Raw genomic sequence first — 20,246 nt, forward strand, 5'->3', positions numbered from 1 at the left:
TTTTCCCAGTAGATGAGAACAAAATGTTATGGATAGACAGTACTGTGGAAGAAACTGGAAGACCGTGAGCATAGGAGAGTTGAGGTAGAAAAGAACAAAGCAATCCTAGGGCCTGGGCGGTGTTTTCATTTGACTAATGAATGGGGAGGGAAAGAGCTAAGGTTTGAAGTTTATTCTCAGGGCTTTTGAATGAGTGGTTTGCAAAGAAAAGGCAGGAATTCCTGAACCAATATTATTTGATTATAGCAATAGAAATTGTCACAGTGGCCTCTCTTAAGAATGTATCCAAACTCCTTTATTAAGACCCTAACTTTACAACTTGGTAAGTTATAAATAAAGTTATATCAATCATGCTTTAGCCTATATATTAAAAATAGACATATAGGGTAAGTGGGTTCTCGGTTGGAGTATGTTATGGAGTGAATTGCATCTTCTTCTGAATTTATTTATTATAGCCCCAATACCCTACTAATTTTAGACTATGGCTACCTTTATAGACAAGCCCTTTAAAGAAACATTTAAAGTTACATAAAGTCATAAGCCAGAGGTGCTAATTTCACATGACTGGTACCCTTCAAGAAGAGGTTCCCACAACATAATATATTGTGAAACTTTTTTTTTATTTTATTGCTCTATTTTTCTTGAGACAAGGTCTCAGGTAGCCCAGGATGGCCTCAAACTCACTGATAGGCTAAGCATGGCCTTGAACCTCTGATCCTTCTGCCTCCACTTCTAGGGGGCATTAGGACTACAAGGTCGTTATGTCTAGTGTATGTAATGTTGGGGATCAACCCTGAAGATGCATGCATGCTAGGCAAGCACTCTGCCAACTGAGCTACATTCCCAGCCCTGGGAGACGATTTAAAATCAGCTGCATTACAAAGGCAGTAGGCAATAAATCTACTTGTAGTATAATGTACAATTCTGGTACTCAAGAAGAAGAACAAGCCACTTGTAACTTTGTTAGAGGGGGCCAGGAATCTAATCAACTGATCGGGGCACAAGTTCCAGTTGACGGCCTTTCGCTATGTTTTTTTGCAGAGTCCCTCACTGAACCTGGTTAGAGCCCACCACCATTGCTTCCAAGATTCTCCAGGCTCTAGTTCCCAGCTCTAAGGTTAGAGATATAGGCCACCATAACTTTCCCTTACAGAGTTCTGAGCGACATACTAAGTCATCTAAACAATAGGTGTATAGGATGCAATTGTGGGTAGAGGCAGAAGTCCTGGATTTGTTTTCAATCTTTTGTTCTGCCTGCCAGAGATATTTTCCATAAATCACTGGTATGTCCTGGTAGTTGGTAAGCTTTAGAGAGTACAAGGTCTCAGTATGTTTCCTTGTGAGACTCATCCTCTCTCACCAGAGAAGGCCCTTACAAACCACACAGTGCTAAAAATAGTCAGGAAGGCATCCTGTGTTGTGGAGTATTCCTTCACACTGTGATGTAAGAGGATCATCTGTCTATGTGTTACACCCATTGGTTAATAAAGAAACTGCCTTGGCCTTTTGATAGGCCAGCACTTAGGTGGGTGGAGTAGACAGAAGAGAATGCTGAGAGAAAGAAGCAGAGTCGGTCAGACGCCATGGAGTCAGCCACCAGGTCAGACATGCTGAATCTTTTCTGGTAAGCCACCACCTTGTGGTGCTACACACATTATTAGAAATGGGTTATTCAAGATGTGAGAGTTAGCCAGTAAGAGGCTAGATATAATGGGCCAGGCAGTGTTTAAATGAATACAATTTCTGTTTTGTTATTTTGGGTGTAAAGCTAGCCATGCAGGAGCTGGGCAGGTCAAAAGCAGGTCTGCTCACCTCCTCACTACAACACTGTGTGAAGAAGTGTCACTGTGACTGGTTTAATAAAGAGCCGAATGGCCAGTAACTAGACAGGAAGAGCTTAGGTGAGACTTCTGGGGACAGAGAGATCTCAGAGAAGAAGCAAGGGGAAGTTGCCATCCAGAGGCAGAGGCAGCAAGAGATAAAAGTCATGAGAATCAGAGATAAAAGCCACGAGCTGCGTGGTAACACAGAGATGAACAAAAAGGGGTTAATTTAAGTATAAGACCTAATGGGACAAGCCTAGGCTATAGGCTGAAATTTTATAATTAATAAGTCTCTGTGTCATTTTTTTCCTTAGCTGGTGCCCCCCCCCCCCCAAATCCTTCTACAGCCAGGCATTTTCATTGAGCTGCCATTTACTTCTTTGGTTTAAGGATTTCTTTAACTTGGAAGCAGAGTATTTATGAGCAAGCTAGCTTCCCCTGTGTTATGTAATTGATATAGGGCTCCTTCCATCTCAGTAAGGGTGGAGAGAGGAAGGGCTCCTGAGTCAGAAGACTGTGTGCAAGTCCTCACTAGCATTCGACCCAGATCACACCTTACATCTTACATTAAGCTCACCTTTCTTTCTTTCTTTCTTTCTTTCTTTCTTTCTTTCTTTCTTTCATTCTTTCTTTCTTCCTTTCTCTCTATTTATTCTTTGTATCTTTCCAGTCCCTTCACATTCACACTCTGCCCTTGCAACACACCCTCACCAAATAAATAAATAAATAAAAATTTAAGAGGAAAAAAAGGAGAGAGAAGGGAAAATCAGTCTCATCGTGGAAGCTGTAGTGAGACAGTGAGTCACACAGTAAACCCCTTTGTCCATACATCTTTACTGTCAGTGTTCATTGCAAGGAGTTATTGGTCTGGTTCAAAGCCTCTGGTTTCTGCTACTCTCTCAATGCTGGGTTCTCACCGTGACTCTCTTGGTTATCCTGCTGTTGCCCTCTGTTGTGAAGATCCTGCAGCTTTGGGTCTGCAGGACTGGTGCCTTCATGTACTCTGGTAGATCACAGATGGGGTGGATGTTGGGGTAGGCTAACTCATAACTTTCGTTCTGGGCCTGGGTGGTTGCAGGGTTGGTCAGTCTGCCAGATTTCCCTTGTCCTCACTACCAGGGTAAACTCTTCTATATTGCCCTGGTGAATTCACTCCTTGCAGAGACTAGCAAGGGGTGTGGACTACATTTTATTATCAGTAAAATAGTATAGTAAGAAATGCAGATTTGGTAAGCAGGCACATGGAGGCTGTCGGCTAGATGGAGGTGCTAACCATGGGAGCTGTCTGGAGGACACATGTTGACTAAGGTTTTGTAAGAAGTGATGCAGTATAGTGGTTATGGACTGGGATGGACAAGGTTTAAAATCTCTGCTCGCTATTTAGCTAGCAGCCATGTGATGGGGGAGAAGGAGTAAGGTCCCTAATATGACATCTTATTTTTAATGGGAATGAGTCTATTTACTCTGTGGGCTTTCTCTCAGGATGAGGAGAAGCCATGTACATAGAGCTTGACCTGGGAAGTTACCACGAGGCAAGGGCTATTACTTGTTATCGCACAGCCTTCTAGCCTACTATAACAGAGGGCAAAGGGTTCTGGCTGCACTGGTGAGGGATCCTCGTCTCACTTCTATTATCACGACAGGCGCCAGCATCATACGATACTAACTTCTGACCAAACGCAAACGAAAAGGAGGAAGATATGAACAATCTGAAGATGTTGGTGCTTCATAAGAACACGAACTTTAAATAACATGGAGGCAGCGATTTCCACAGAGTCTGCCTCACCTGCCAAGCCTGCTTTATATCATGCAAACCCCTCCTGACTTTTTCCAAGCTGATGTAAGGTGTTTTTGCTGGACAGCTCCTATGGTTTAAAGTGACCAGAGAGTCAATAAGATTAATCACTTGAGTAGGGAAAATGATGGAGTGACAAATTCTAAGCTTTTCTCTTTGGGGATTTCTTTGTTGCAACCTTCATAAAGAAGAGGTCAAAGGAACGAGGTGGAAGTGGTTGGGGGCATGCCTAGAATTACTAGGGTGAGGACAGGGTGACGTCAGTGTTGCTGTCTTCTCATTGGCTCCATACTGATGGTATTTAAATTATTAAAAAGTAATTCATTATTAAGTTTCAGTTTTTCAGTCCCTGTGTAGCATTGGGATATTATCTTTGTTGTAAATAAGGTTGAAGTAATATGTAGCTCTGAGAGACTGAGTCAGGAGAGAAGAGACACTGCTGAATTTAGAGGCTTGGGAAATTTGAGCAAGGTGAAGATTCAAGTTTTGAATCTTCAAGGAGTAGAAGATAGGATGAAATTAAACCAGTGTGGCAGCTGTATATATATAGCACAAGCTAACATGCTCATTATATATACCCATTGACACAAATAATGTCTACTAATTCATCAGTTATAGAATTCTCTCATATACCAATCCTGCAAAAACAGTCTGAGGAATCAGAAACAGCAATAGGAATGAAGTTTTCAAACAACCATGGGAGGAGAATGTTCTAGAAACACAGTCCAATGACAGAGTGGTGAGAGCCACAGCACAGATGTGTGTCTGTTGTGTGACTGATAGACACAGTCATAATTAAGATTACTAAATTGTGACCTTCTCACTCAGTGTTTTGTGGTCACACATTCACTGTACCCTGTCTCTTCTCACCTTCCCCCCTCCTAATGACCCCTCCTTTCCATCTGGTTCCCCTCTTAAGACAGTCATTTTTGACTACCAAATTGACTGCATTAAGAAATACCCAGGGGAGCAGAGAAGGATGTACCTGTTAGGATATTTCCAGAGACAGCTAGATTCTAGACACTTTGAAACAATGAATGGATTAACCCTTGATGGATTCATAAGATGTCGTTGTTGGAAAGTGATGAAAGGGAGGGGGTGCTGCCTAGTTGGAGGGGCTAGACCACTAGTAGATGATCTACGGGATCTTCACCTTATGCGGACCTCTTCCTGTGTTCCCATTTGTCTGCGTGCTATGTGCCACCATGCTATTGTGTCTCACAATGGGTCCAGAGACACGGTTCCAAGTGAGCATGGACTACATTCTCTGAAACAGTGAGCTAAAATAAATTGCTGTTTTGGGCAGGTATTTGGGCACAGCGATAAGAAGAGACATGAAAACAGAAGCCTTGCAATAAAGAAAAGGTAAAGGAGCTAATGTACTGGATGTGTAAACCAAGTTATGGGGACAGAACCCATAGCTTCTCTTAATAATTATAACACCACAAAACCTACAGGTTCTCAGTTCAAACAGAATTGGAATTTTTAACATGTTTGAAAAAAATTTGTTGAATAATTACATTTGTAATAGTAGTCTAAACCAAATTGGAACATACATGCAATAAGAATATAATCTGCTTTGACTTTGATTCAAATTTCAAATGAATATTTATTTAAGAGAAATAACTTTAATCAGTCTCTCATATCACAATTAAAAGAGAAAAAAGCTGCTTTGCAAATACTTTTATCTTAACACTAGATTCATGCAAACACTGGATCTATCGAAAGTAAACCTTACATTTCCTGTGACCTGAAAGCAGGCTTCATTAGGATGGCTACTCTGATATATTTGTCAGTAAGAGAACTGCTGAAAGACAATTTCTCCCATGCTATCATTGCTAAATGATTGCTGGTTTCTGATGTTTTGCTTCTATCTGAAATGCATAAAGCATTGTTTCTCAGCTCAGCTTCATACCCTTGAAGTAAGAACCACCTCCCTGTTGCAGTAAAGTGACACTTGGACTAGAACCTTCTGGTGGGCCTCTGATTCCTGTGATTACTACATGGTGATGGTTATCATCGACCCTGTTCACACCAGTTCCCACTTTAGCTAAGACAAAGCAAGGATGAGAACTCTGTGATGCAGGACTGGGATGTATTCAGAACAGCACCACAAAAGACTTGTTTAATTGAACTAGGTGAAAAGTTCCTGGTTCACCTTTGCCTTGTAGGACTCTCACCCCTTGCCAAGACTGCTTGTCAGTAACCCAGGCTGTTCCTCTCTGGAAGGACAGGCTGGCAGCTAAGCCTAGCCATGTTGCACTAACCATGATGGGTTGTTCCGGAGCATGTTGACATACAACCCAATGAGAACATGTTCATCAGCTAGCCTGTCTGCCACATTCAGGCTGTACTGTATCCTAAAAGAGGGGAGGAGGAAAGAAGAATTAAGAGAGGTGGACAGAAATAAAGACACAATAGGAGTGAGTCTGTGGTAGGAAAAGCACTCAGAAAACCAAGCCGGTAAAGGGAGACTACCATGTGATGTTCTACGAGAAACCCCAGCAAAACCAGGCAAGGCAATCCGCTACTTCATTCTACTAACTTTCAACACGCTGAGTAATGTTTAGAAAACAGATCTGCATTCTTTAACCACAAAGACCAAGGAGCTTTTCAGCATGGAGAACACATAAAAACATGTCACAGCAAAGACCAAATATCTTCTGGGGAGTTGCGTTAGTCATGTAACATAAAGATAAAAGAAAAAGGGAAGTAGAGAAAGTAATAACACAAGTGTGCTTGCCTGGAATAATAATTTGATGCCGTTAGTGAGTTATAAGACAGCCACTATTCTAGGTCAAATCGTCTTTCACATGCAAACCACTTACAACAACAAAAACCCACCATCTTTAGTTGGGTTAATCGAGGATCCCAGCACACTCTGGCTTGAACTTACCCTTTGCCCTTCAGAAAGGCTGGAGCAGCCCTAGCCAGCATTTTGTTCTGTTCTACTTCACTGTCCTTGGGAGGAGAGCTAGTTAATAAGATGGGAAAGCCAAGAAGAGCGTAAACACAGCAACGCAGCGAGACTAGAAACTGGCATCAGACACGCCCTAGTCTAGATCCACACTCTATGTGTACAGATAGCTTAGGATTTGAAAAGCTCAAGATGTCTCCAGATTTCCATAGAGTTTCTCTAAGAGAAGAGAAGCATTTGAGAGCCACAATAGCTACCATGACCTCAGACTTAACCTCAGCTATTTACTTAACAAGGAACACTTATATTGCACATGGCTGACATCACTAGAATCCATCTAGCATTTATTCCGGGGTGTGAGGGAAATGGCCCAATACTTCATAAAGCCCTGCTGGGGTTTAGATGTCTCTTAAGAGGCTGGCTTCAGGCTGCAGAGATAGCTCAACTGTTAAAAGCATGTGAAGCTTATTCAGAGGACCCAGGTTTTGTTCCCAATGCTTCTATCAGGTGGCTCACAGCTGTCTGTGACTCTAGCTCTAGGGCAGCTGGCTCCTCTAGCTTCTCTGGGCACCAGCACTCTCGTGGAGTTGTTCATATGTGGCACACACCCACATGCATAATTAAAAATAAAATCAATCTTAGAAAAATGCTTTTTGGTTGTCCCTAAATTCTTCAGTCACATTTGAATATAGATGTGAGCATTACCGAAAGACAGCTGTCATACCAGATGTGTTTCATTGTTATCAGTGACATAAGTTACCTGGTCTTGGCTATGAAGCTACAAAGCAAAGTTTCAGATAAAAATAAATACACTTTGGAGCAGTTTTAATAATGCTGCTATTTTCTGTAGTCATTAATAGCTATCTAATGAATAGATTAAAGTGATTTTTGATATTTTACATTATTAAGAAGAAATTTTTTGTTTACTATTTTAAATGACAGTTTTTAAGGTTTCAATATGGTTTTTATTAAAAAGTCAACCTTTGTAATGTAGTCTGTATGTCAGTGTGCTTAAAACTAAGTCCTCACATTTGTGGAAAATACACAATTAACCATCCATATTTACAAGATGCAACTATCACCAGACTGTTCTAGATACAAATATTTAACAATTGGGATCTAAATTATTGGATGCCACAAATTTCCAGGAAGTTCTAAGTCACATCTATAATCAGGTACATATAGAACAGATATATCATAGATGTATATCACATACAAGATATTACAAAATAATTAAAGTCACATAAACTGTCATAGTGAAATGATAAAAACATAGAAATTTGTTGGGGGCTGTGTGAGAGGAGCAACAGTCAGTATTGGAACTCATGGAACATGGCTGGGTGGTTGGCAAAGCCATACCTGAGTGAGCGTAGGCGAGGCAAAGCCCCAAGGACTGTGTGCCCTGAGGACCTCATGCTGTTGCTGAGCCCACAGCTCTGATTGTTGCCTTCCCCGTCCCTCATTTCTATGGGTTGTATGAAAATTTTCACCCCTCACTGGGCAGTGTTAGTGGTACTTAAAATAATCATCATGGACTTTTTTCCCATCATTGCTTCTGGAGCGGATTAGTGATGTGACCACCACCTATTTAGAAAGAATTTAGACATGTAGATCGCTAGGAAGACTAGGTTAAGATGATTTTGTTAATAGCTTGGAGGTAGAAAATCTTGAGGAACAATTTAAAGTTTAGAAGGGTACACTTTGAATAGCTAAGTGAGGGACTCATTGAGGTCAGGGAACAAAGCAATGAAGGCCTGGCTATTGCTGGCTGATAACTAATTCCTTGTACCCATTTCTGCCCTCAGCTTCTTGACACAGAAACACGGCTGATGTGTGAGTATGCACTTTGAGGATTTAAAGTAGAGCTGACTGATTTTTTCATAAATAAAAGTTTAGATTTGTGATTCTTTTAAGATTTTTTTAAATAATATTACCATTTAAGATAAATAATAAAATAATTGACCCTTTCTTCGTAACTGCAAACAAGCAGCTTTCCAGTAAAAGAACTGGCTGAGAAAAATACATAGCTTGCTTACACTGCGTAATCTGTAATACACTGCTTGGATATGAATGTATGTGGGTTTGGGGGGTAATTTGTTTTTCACCTGGAATATGAAAAATGTTTAGTCACATAAGGGATATGGAAAACATGTTGTTTTTTTTGCATGTGTTCATTGTAATCATTCACTCGAAAAACAGAATGTAACCACGTTGTAATTTTTAGATTGCTTGAAAGATTTTGCTGAGATATATAAGCTGTAAGGGGAAAACTAAAGATGTTAGAAGAGAAACACTAGGAAAGATGTAGAATGAGAGGTCGAAGGGGTTATCAGGAAAAAGAAAGAAGGGAAATATCGGGGTATAGAAAAGAATAGAGGGAGCAACAGGAAGAAAAATGAAATAGAAGTAAAACTTCTGTCCCTCAGAAAGAAATCCGTATGTTTTTCTCTCTGACTCTACATCTTGTTTCCAGCATCTCTGACCTGCAGAGGGCTGGACCCTCTGTACAAATGAATGTATGGATATCACATCAGAATTATGTACATTACAATTAAGATCAAATTGTATGGTTTACAATAATATATACCAACTATCTCTTAGATAGTAAAATCTCTTGCACATTTAAGTCAGATTTTATTCTTTAAGAGTCTAGCAGATAACCTTGCTTGTCAAAGTTATGATACTTTCACTCAGCCTATTAGGAGAGCATCCTTTCTTTTAAGTATTGCCATGTTTGAAAAGCACAACTGCACACACATAAAATTGGTTTTAAAAATAAATCACAGAAAGGGGCAGATGTTTTGGTGTATGTGTATATTGTAAAATTATTAAATCAAGCTAATTAGTGTTGTGGAATATTATTTTCACCAGACAAAGACGAGTTACATTTGTTTATGCTGTGGAATACTACTTTAACTATGTGAAGGGGTGTTACATTTGTTTCTGCTGCCTTTGTCAATGATTTAAAGATGTGCTGCATTTGTTTAATTACATAAAGATATGTTACATTTGTTTTACCTTGCCTGCCTAAGGCACCTGATTGGTCTAATAAAAAACTGAACGGCCAACAGCTAGACAGTAGAAGGCTAGGTGGGGTTTGTGGGCAGGGAGAAAAAGTCAGAGAGAAGAGAATGAGGGAGAAAGAGAGGGAGATGCCCAGGGTCAATCAGCCGGACATGGGGCAAACAGAGTAGGACATACAGAACAAAAGAAAGGTAAAACACAGGAGGCAAAAAGAAGACAAAGAGGAACAGGTTGTTATAAGAGCTAGCAAGAAATGATCAAGCATTCATAACTAATAATAAGTCACTGTGTCATGATTTGGGAGATGGTTGGTAGCCCAAAAGAAAGCCTGTTACAAGTTAGCATAGCCACATTTTACATTCTTACTTTGTGTATCTGTAATATTTAAAATCTACTCTTCCAGCAATTTAAAAATACTATATACATTATTATTAATGATTGTTACAATGCCCACAACAGATAACTATAACTTTAAAACTGATACACGAATGTCGTAGAGGACCTGATTTCCCTAAGACCATAGGGGAATAATGATGTTTTTCAGGATATTGATTTTTATCCCCTAAGCTCCAAGGAGCTTCCCACTATGGCCAATAAACACCTAAACTCATTATAGTTGGTATTTCCTGTGATGTTCCATTATTCCACCAAAACAGCTTTCTAAACATTGTCCCCTGAAGCAACTCAACATATACTCCTTATCTAGTAATCACAGTTTTCTCCCTTCTTCTCAATGTTTTCCCAACCATTTTCTCTAGCTGAGAGCAGATGTATCTGTAACAGATCTCAGATTCCACAAACCATCCACATAAACTGTGAGAAATATCTGCCTCTTCTCTTCCATGCAGAATGAGTTCCCTGCCCTTTAACATCTCCTTGCTTGTTGAATATCAGAAATTATAGCAATAACTCCTTAAACCAAGGCCTTATTAAATTATTCAGACATCTCTTCTGATGTTGAATGCAAGATTTAAAACAAAGAACCAGTAGAGACAATTAATGGGTTTTGGAGGATCACTTTCAAAATATTTCATATATAGTTAAAATTCTACTGCTAGTTTTGAAGGTTGACAGCTGATGTCATGATTTTTACTTTAATTAAAGAATTTTTTGGGGGTGTCTTATGGTGAAACTCTCTGCAGATACTCATTGGATTTTTGCTGAAATTTGTGTCTTAAAACAATTCTTTTTTAACATGGTATCAAAGGATTGTATTTGATCTCATTGAATGTAGAATATTTAATATCACAGTGGTTAAAAGGAAAACAACATTTTAATCATTGTAGATTTAAAAAAGCACAAATCCAGTTTCTATGGATTCTTAAATAACGGATGGACTGTGAAGAATGCTTGCGAAGTTGGCTCCTTCTTCAAGAGATTTCAAGAGTGAAAAACTACTTCTCACTAATTTATTCAATAGTGGCGAGGTCATCAAGCTGACAAACTCAGTAAGAAGAGCCTCCTCATAACTTTAGTGAAGAAAGTTTCTTGAAACACTCTATTGTACTTTCCTACATTTCAACAGCTCAGACAGAAATATAAAACTCTGGTAATATACAAATCAAAATTATGCATAAAAATGGGCTAGGGATGTTCAGAAAGCTCAGTAGTTAAGAGCTTTTACTGCTCATGCCGACAAGCTGGATTTAGTTCCAAGCACCCACCTAGTAGCTCACAATAGACTGTAACCACAGTTTCAGGAGATCTTATGCCCTCATTTTGCCTCCATGGGCATCTGCAGGCACATGGTGCATATAAACTCATACAGGCACACACATATATGCATGAATGAAATAGAAAATAAACACATCTTTAAAAAATTAAGTAACCATCAATTCAGGCTGTCATAAACACCAAGCTGTCTTAAAAGGCATCATAGTTCTGAGTTCTGAGGTCAATTTTTCTTATTCACATTAGTTATCATCACATTGTATAAATTGTGTTTGTCGAGAGAGTCTACAGAAAAGTCTTTTATGTAAAGAACATGTGCAAACATAACTAAAGCATCCCAGAAAGAGAAGAAAGGTCAATGAAGTGGGATGACCATGGTTTTAATTATGTGCTAGCACCTTAATATAGATGTTAGAAGTTGGTTTGAAGATTGCTAGTTCTAGATTTTAAATATGTGCTAACACGTTTATATGGAAATCAAAACTTTGAAGACTTATAAATATTAGCTTATAAATGAATTGAAATAAAAATTATCCACGGAGTGTGGTTATTTTACTTATAGAATTTCATGTAGTATACATAGAAATTGGAAAGTTGTCAAGGCAGTGCCAGGTATTGAGTGGCGAGTTTGCCTGATTTTGCTAATGAAAGTGGATGAGTTCCATCCTTAGACAACATCAGCCTTGGAAGAGCCTTTCAGAAGCAAAGGCTGAATCCAGGGTAATTTTGTCCCCACTTTGAAAGGCCAAATCACAAATGCCAATAGCATAGTTTCACCCTGTTAAGTCAGGTGAAAAGCTGGACCATTAAAGAATCTTCAGGTGAGTGAATTGTTTGAAAAGAATGAAAACAGACACAAGGAATTAGTCTTTTTTTTTTCCCCTTTGAACTGAAAACATAAGCGAGGAAACCAAATGACCAAGCCAGGCAAGAGAAATGTCACATAAAGGCTGTCCCACTGGGAAGAGTCAGGCCTTGGGAGCTGGTTGGGGTGTTAACACAGCGGGTGTCTCTGTAAGTGACCTTCTCAGGGGTACTAAAGGGCTTCATGCATTGTCAGTAATAAGAAATGGAAAATGGAAAAAAGTATATTCGATTGTATTCAGAACACTACATTATTTATATAAGCAATTTTCTAATATTTAAAGAAGGGTAAGGTCTGGCTAGATGCCATATGTAACAGCCAAAGTGGTTATTTTTGCCCCATTAGAAGTTATAACTATGAAAATACTTGTGAAATCCTTAAACCATGCTCTTAATATTGAAAGTAGAAGAAATTAGCCATTTGTGCCTTTACGTGGCATCATGGCTAGGGAAGAAAACGGGCCATAATTAAAGCAGCTTATTTAACATGGGAAAGAGGTAGATAACTCTTGTTTACACACTATGAAGGGATTTGGGCAGATCCTTCAGATTTTACAAAGAAGGTATGGTGCCAAAAGCGAAAGCTGATCTTATGGAGCGCTACAGCATGAACGAAATGAACTGGTCCATGACTTTGTTGTTTGACCTGCTTCTGACCTAACTGCTAACTAGCACTGACGATAGGCTTGTTCATACAACACACAGATATTATGCCTGAAGTCTTCCCAGGACTATTGGTGATCACCTTTAAGAATCCCATCTTCCCTTAGCTAATGGAAGGGTAAGTTGAGTATCTAGTAGGAAAAGAGTGTAAGAACAGGGGTACAACAGAGGGTGGTGGGACCAGCACTCCAATCTGCATGACATAAATCATTAGAATGCCAAGGGACTTCAAAGGCACAGCCTAGTGTCTTCTGAAGATCCAAGTGGCAGCCTTGGAGAGGAGTGGAGGGGCAATGCTAGGGCTTTGTAGTGAGGTCTTACTGTAGTGATTTTAGTTACTCACACTCTGCCATCGTTCTCAGTTCCTGAGACACCTAAGTCACAGCACCAGCTGACAGCTCAGTCTAACGAAAAGCTGTGGAAGTTTTCCTAAGACTGTCTGCCACTGCAAAGGGCCATTGGAATGTGAGGAAAGAGGGGACCCAGCTCTATGGATGTTTTAGTAGTCTGCCTCTAGCTATAGAAGGAAGAGACCCTTTGACTATGCCTTTGGCATGATGTAGTTGCACCAACCCTTGTGTATTGTGGTAAAGAAAGCAGAGGCCAGTCAAGTTCAGAATCACCAGGTGGGTGAAAGGAAGCCAGAGCAGTAAGAAACTGGTTCCAAAATCACTCACTTCTTTAGTGGATTCAGATTATTTTCCTTTGACCTGAAAAGGGCCCTGGCTCAGTGGGATAGAAGAATTTTAAAGCTTGTTAATCCTTGGCTCTTCAGTTGTACTAAGGTCTAGCCAGAAGCCCTTGTTCTTGTGTTCTTGCCTTATTCACTTAGCGATGGACTATTCTTCAAGGATCCTTCATTCAAGAGTTTTAGAAATCACCATCTAGGGTCTTGCAAATTATACGTGGGCACGTGGGCCAACTTGATACTTTTTGTGTGCATATGCCTCGTGCTAGTACAAAGCTATGAAAGCTATAAAATAACAAGGAAGAGGGTGAGCTGAGAGACTGGCTCAGCCTTCTGTTGCAAACCCACCATCATCACCACTAGAAGACTAAGGTTTTTCACTCTGGGGTAGAAACATCAGCTTCCTAACAAGCATTTAATGGCTGCTATTTTTAAAGGCTCAGAATGGGGGCTACTGATCGCGCCCCAAGGTTAAGCTGATTTACATACAGCTTTCTGGGCTTAGGTTCAGCTGTGGGGCTGAATGGACGTAAGTGACCTGAGGGGTGGCGACAATGAAACCTCCCATGGACAGAGTGAGGCCCACTCAGAGAGGATGGATGTTCAGTGTACACAGCTTTATTGAGCAGCACCCTAAAAACAAAAACTGAGGTCCAATCTCCGCAGTGATAAGATCCACATGTTTATACAAGTCTGTCCTTCACAGGGAACACGCCAAAAGGACTGAAAATGGGATGAAAGGGAAGCAATCAGATTCTAGGTTAATAGAGGAAGCAGAAAAGCTCAAAGCATTCTAGGAATATTTTAGGGTACAGGAAGTCATGTTATCCATCTAGACGCATCCACCATAAGCGCCGTCTGAGCTGAAATGATATAAAACGACCTTCAGTAAGGATGGGGTCTGCCTTGCTGTGGCATTTGCAGAATGCAGAGCTTCCTGAAACACACAGTATCTTTCTAAGCATCACATCGAGCCTTCACTAAATAGATGCACAGGTCTGTGTCTCCTATTGACTATATGATTTTTCTTGTAGGAAAGATGGCTTTATGTGTTGATGGCTATGAAACAGGATGGTCACAAGAAGTTACTGAATGCCTAAATCTTATTATTTTGTTGCACATGTTCTGTGGTATAAATGTCTCACTGTTTGTATTTAGGACAGATTTAATTTACATATTGAAAACATTGTAGAAGCTTATTCTCTTTGTTCTGCTTATTGTAATAAAGGGGAGCCTTTTCATCTCAGGTTCCAGCTGATGGGCACATATAGGGATGCATGGGAAAAATTAGATGTGGGACTAAAAAGTCTTTTTCACTTAAACCTTCTCTAGAATGTGCCAGAACACTGTGGAGTGAAGTTGGCACCTACTCATCCTATCAGGGAAAAGGGGGTGGGGTGGGTATCCTGCAAGGCAGTGGGGGTCTTATGCTCAATCACTTGGTCATTTTTCCTATCTTTCTTCTTGCTTTCCTTTGAGACTTTCCATGTATTTACCAAATAACTCCCTGGTGCTGATCTTGGTATCTCATCAAATTAACCAGAGCACCTGTTGAGCCTTGGGTGTTCCTACTACTAAGGAACAGAGGAACGCATAGGTTGCCTCTTCCTTGAACGCATGGAATGGATTCTGTGCAAAACGACAAGACACATAACCACATCTTTGAAAAGTTCTTGATCCATGGGACTATTGGTGTGGACACTGTATTCTAGGTCTGGTCTTTAGCCCTGGCCTTAGGAACTCTAGAGGTCATCCAGAGAGTATTCATTTACGCCTGGAGTCTTAACTCACGAGTCAGTTTAGATTCTCTAGAATAATATACCCTTGTGTATGTATAAGTAGTAAAATTGAAGCATACCTACCCCACATTCTTCCTGTGGGGGAAGCTATAATGCAGGTTTTTGGAAGTTACATAAACCTCAAGAGCCAACCCAGGCCTCTACATATGTACATGTGAGGGAAATGGAGGACAAGTAATGGGCATTTGCAGCCTTGTTTCCAATAATGATAATAACAGCATGTATTTCTCACACAGTAGAATATTTTTTTTCACTATAGTGTCAAACTTATTCAGAGAGGGAGTGCTGTTTCTGACAGGATTGGGAACTTACCTCCTGGTGATGAACGGACTTCCTGAGGAGGGAACCGAGTGGGAGAAGAGCGTGTCGTTCATGCTGGTTACAGGTCTTGGAGGCCTGGAACAAAACACAATGTGGGTGAAAAAGTTAAGGCAAAGTAATGAATTCAAACTTCCCACCATCCATGGAGAGGAAGGACGGGAAATGGAGTTGTTTCTAGTCCAAGATCCACGGGAAAGCTTGTGTATGGCAACCACATTATTCTCATGGTATAAAGCTAGAATTCCCTGGGCACACCGAGACTGAAACACTAGGGAGACAGGCGATGAGAATATTTTCCCACCGGCTCTGAGTCTTGATGCCTTGTGGAGTCATGTTTCTGAGCAGATCAAGGATTCTTGAAAGTTCTGTGGGCCCTCATGACGGTGGTCCTTTTTAACAAGCTAGTCGGAAAGGACACACATCGAAATAAAATCACATCCTGTTTTATTTGTCCTCTGCCCGAGTGCAGGTGCCATGGGGCAGCACCAAGACTCTTGTTCGTGCTACTTGGCAGACACTTGTGAAAAGTTACGCGGTGTTGACGTTGCTTTAAGCTCCATTGTATTCGTAAGTCATGAGGGAAAACAGTGACCAGTGTTCTTCAGAGCTGCCCATGGCCCTATACACCCCGTGCATCGGGTCTTCCTTCCTCTGCTTTATTTCCATTTCATTTTGTCATTCTTTATCACATATGTCCCACATCAGATTAAACCAGAGTCCAGGTCCCTAGCTCAGCTCCTAGACATTTTTGCCTTATTTTAGGTTAAATGTAGGATATTGAACACTAATTTAGAGCTCAGAAGGTGCATAATTAATAGTGACAGGAAACTTATTTATTTACCTATTGAGGTAGGGTGTTATGTAACCCAGGCTAGCCTCAAACTCACTATGCTGCTGAGAATGACCTTGAACTTCTGATTCTCCTACTCTGACCTCCTGAATGCTGTGCTAGGTTTCTGTGGTCCCGAGACTGCAGCACGGGCTTCGTGTATGTTAGGCAACAATTCGATTGACTGAGTTATAGTTCAAACCCCAAGGGGAAATTTTTAGCTCTATTATATTCTACATTTGAAATTGACAGTAGAGAATATTTCGGAGACGAGACATTAGTTTCAGTAGTCTAAGAGAGTTGATAGTAAAGGGCTTACATCAATCCAAGTTAGTTTTGGACTTTTGCCTTTAACAGCAGAAAGTGGACTTGTTTATCCTGTTTCATGGGAAGCACTGCAGGTTTTAAAGTATCAGCGCTGGCTGTGAAATTACATCTAAACTTGTTCCTGGTACTTGGAGCCACACTGTATTTCAAGATTTTTGGATGAGGTCAGAACGACGGGTTCACTGTCACCTCTGGACTTACCAACCAGGGTGCAGAAAACATTCTGCGAGTTGTGGATTATTTACCTAGGATGCACCTTCATGATGGGCGCAACACGAGGGCCTTAAAACTATTTGTGCTTTAATGTGAATAACTTAACTTTGTAGGGGGGGGGTGATCACTGCATCCCAGTGTCCTCTGTGATTAGGAAGGTAGGCACATTAGATTTTAACACAGCAATTGGGATGAAATACGTTCATTATAACCTTGCAAAAAGTTGAAATTGACCCCATGTTTCTTGCTTTCTTTTTACAAAAGAAAAAAAAAAAAACCTTTCCCGTTTGGCTCTACATCTAGGAAATGGAAAACACATGACCCGAGAATGCTTTTTAATTAACTCAGTCAGCTCTCTTTAGTGAACCTGGTCACTGCAAAACTAAAATTGGGATTTCTTAGCAAATTGTTCCATGTTTAAGGATCACCATTCAATACATTAAACTTGGAGAAGAAAATCACAGATTTGAGAGTGGCTAATGTTCCCCCCTTCCCCCATCACCAAATGGCAAGTTTGTTTCTTCAGCCTAAGCCTCACCCTGGAGTTGTTAATGTATTTGTTCTTAAAAAAGTGAAACGGCCCCACATGAGCAAAGAGTCTCAGAGGCAATATGCAAAGAATGTTTGCTGCCTTAATCTCAGCAGAGAACTTATAAAAACCTAGCATTGGCACCCTTCTCATAAGCGCAAAGGCTCAGTTCAAAGCTGGGTTAGTTAGTTAAACTAGCCATGTACGGCTCACGTGATTTCCATCTTGGAACTACTTATCATTAGGATTGACAGGTTGTATAAGTGTGGGGGGGGCATTAATCACTTACCAAGTATCACTTTTTGGCAGCAAGGAGGTGGAACAGAGCAGAAACTGTTAGTCACGGCAACATTTACAAGCAATACGGTAGTTAAGCACACATTCCGAAATACCAAAATGCCATCCCCTGCCCATTTCTGTGGAAGAACTAATTCATAACTGGCTGTGTCTCTTTGCTACACGTGTAAGTCCCCTGGCTCTTGACAGCGCTAGCATTTTCTCTGTCACGTGATTCATTTCTAAGCAAAGTTAGTGAGTGCTGCCTGACCCGATTTGCTGTTGGTTTTGTTGCTATTATTGTTGTTTCTTGAGACAGGGTCTCCATGTGTAGCCCTGGCTGGCCTGGACCTCACTCTGTAGACCAGGCTGGTTTTGAATTCACAGAGGTCTACCTGCCTCTGCCTCCTGAGCGCCGAGACTGAAGGTCAGCGGTATTACACCGGGCTGTTTCGGAGTTCTGTTGGTCCAGTCTCTCTCTAGCTAAGGCTTCTTGAGAAATGTTTATCTAGCCACAGTCTCACTGCTGTCGTAGTTTCCATTTCCCATAGTTAAAAGCAGGAGATTTAAAGGGTCTGAAAGTGTTTTCTAATTCATTTGTTATGATAATTAAGCAGAAGCCATGACTTTTTGCCTTAGTTTATACTTATGGAACTTAGACCGACTTTTGACTTCTCTGCTCATGACTGGATACACCTTCTAGACATGAACATGAGATTTTTAACACAAACACACCAAGCTGTGCCTTGAGGAGGACAGTATGACATTCCAAATGCATGTGTTTCCAGCCGCAGACACATTCCATATCCCATATCCTCATAGACACTCATGTTTATGTGATCTTTTCCTAAACTGATAGTAATTTACAAATTAATGTACTTTTCATACTAACAAGCAGCAAGTGTTTTATTTTGAGTTTGTGCTGTAATTCTTAATGGCCCAGCCTCTAGGGCACTCAGTGTATGACACAATGTGCCCCCTGAAACTCCCAGCTCCCACCCACTGCCTCCGCTCTGCCTCTGTCTGTGAGTTTATTGTGTGCATAGGGGGTGCACTGGGATAGTTAGACACTGACAGATGCATATGAACATGTGTCAAAACAATGAAAAAAATGTGTTTTTTTTTTAAAATCATAGTTAATGAAACAGTTCGTAAGTTATTTCAGAATGGTCTTTGCTAGAGAAAAAACCAACCAAACAAAAAACAAAAAAAGTCAGGTTGGAGAGCTGGCTCACAGGTTTAGAGGTTAGGAGCACAGGTTGTACTTGTAGAGGTCCTGAGTTCAATTCCCAGCAAGCACATGGTGGCTCACAACCTTCTGTAATGATATCTGGTGCCCTCTTCTGGTGTGCAAGCATACATGCAGGCAGAACACTGTATACATAATAAATAAATGAATCTTTAAAAAATATTTTTAAAAATTCATACTATTTATGTTTTTTAACTATGGCCATAGTGTTCATTCTGTTTTAAAAAAGATATTTTATTAATAATTTTTATTTTACGTGTATGAGTGTGTGTGTGTGTGTGTACCACATGCCTGCCTGGTGCCAGGAAGGCCAGAAGTGGGAACCGAGTTCCTTGAAATGAGAATTCGTTACAGACTGTTGTGAGCTACTGGGTGGGTGCTGGGAGCCAAACTTGGCTCTCTGCAAGAGCAGTCAGTACTAGTAGCTTCTGAGCCATCTCTCCAGCCCTAGACCTTTTTGTTTTAAGCCATATTTGGGAATTACATATTAAAAGCATTAAGTGTGCAGGGAGGTATTAGTGTTTGGTATTTATTAAAGTGTTTATTCTCTTATTTTCATTGTATAGTGCTCGATAAAAGGCTTGTAATGAGAGAACTTGCTACTAAATTATATATTTTATAAAGCACATTAAAATAATATATGTATTCATACAGACACACATATATACATATACAGACATGCACAAATGCATACATACATACATAAACACACAATACACTTATTCACACATGCCTGCATACACAGACGTACACACACACACACACACACACACACACACACACACACACACTTAATCCCAAGTGCTGACCATACAAGGCCCTGGGCTGTGTCTGTATAGCGTGACTCACTTTTCTGAAGCAGCACCCTACTCTGTGTACTTCAGTGCTCTCAGCATCAGGCCCTGTCCACTCTCTCTCTGCCTCCACGGCCAGCAGCTTGGAAGTGGGAACAGCCAGTGGGAAGTGTGACTCCATAGAGTTCATACAGCACATACTCGTTCTACCTTGTGCTCCTTCACGAGCAACTTGGATGTTTTGTCTCCTTGGTGATGCCAAGGGCAAGAGCAGGCTTTTATGTCAAAGGTCCGGGGCAGGTCATCACTTTAAAACATTGGTCCCTGGGATACTCCCCTTGTTAATGTTCCTCTGGCTTATTAATTGAAGCATAATTTTTTTAAAAAGTAAAAAAGTAAGTTAGCCATAGTCTACAGAGTGGGTTTTATATTGGTTTTGTGAGTCTTTGGCTTATGCCAGCATT

The 20,246-nt window shown here is 40.5% G+C and overlaps 1 protein-coding gene across 12 annotated transcripts in view; it reads right to left on the reverse strand.

Moving 5' to 3' along the window:
• The window catches only part of Dtna (dystrobrevin alpha), a 354,169-nt gene that overhangs the window by 41,196 nt on the left and 292,727 nt on the right, over positions 1-20,246 (reverse strand). For 11 of the 12 annotated variants that reach the window (XM_050135015.1, XM_050135013.1, XM_050135014.1 and 8 more), the window contains one exon: positions 15,557-15,640. In XM_050135015.1, the coding sequence (XP_049990972.1) occupies positions 15,557-15,640 (84 nt within the window). Of the gene's footprint in view, positions 1-14,081; positions 14,309-15,556; positions 15,641-20,246 lie in introns of those variants that run through there. The other variant, XM_050135023.1, reaches the window with a different exon arrangement.

Source organism: Alexandromys fortis, unplaced genomic scaffold (assembly GCF_014885135.2).
Source record: "Alexandromys fortis isolate MF-2015 unplaced genomic scaffold, M_Fortis_MF-2015_v1.1 scaffold_25, whole genome shotgun sequence".
In the NCBI taxonomy this organism is placed as follows: domain Eukaryota; kingdom Metazoa; phylum Chordata; class Mammalia; order Rodentia; family Cricetidae; genus Alexandromys; species Alexandromys fortis.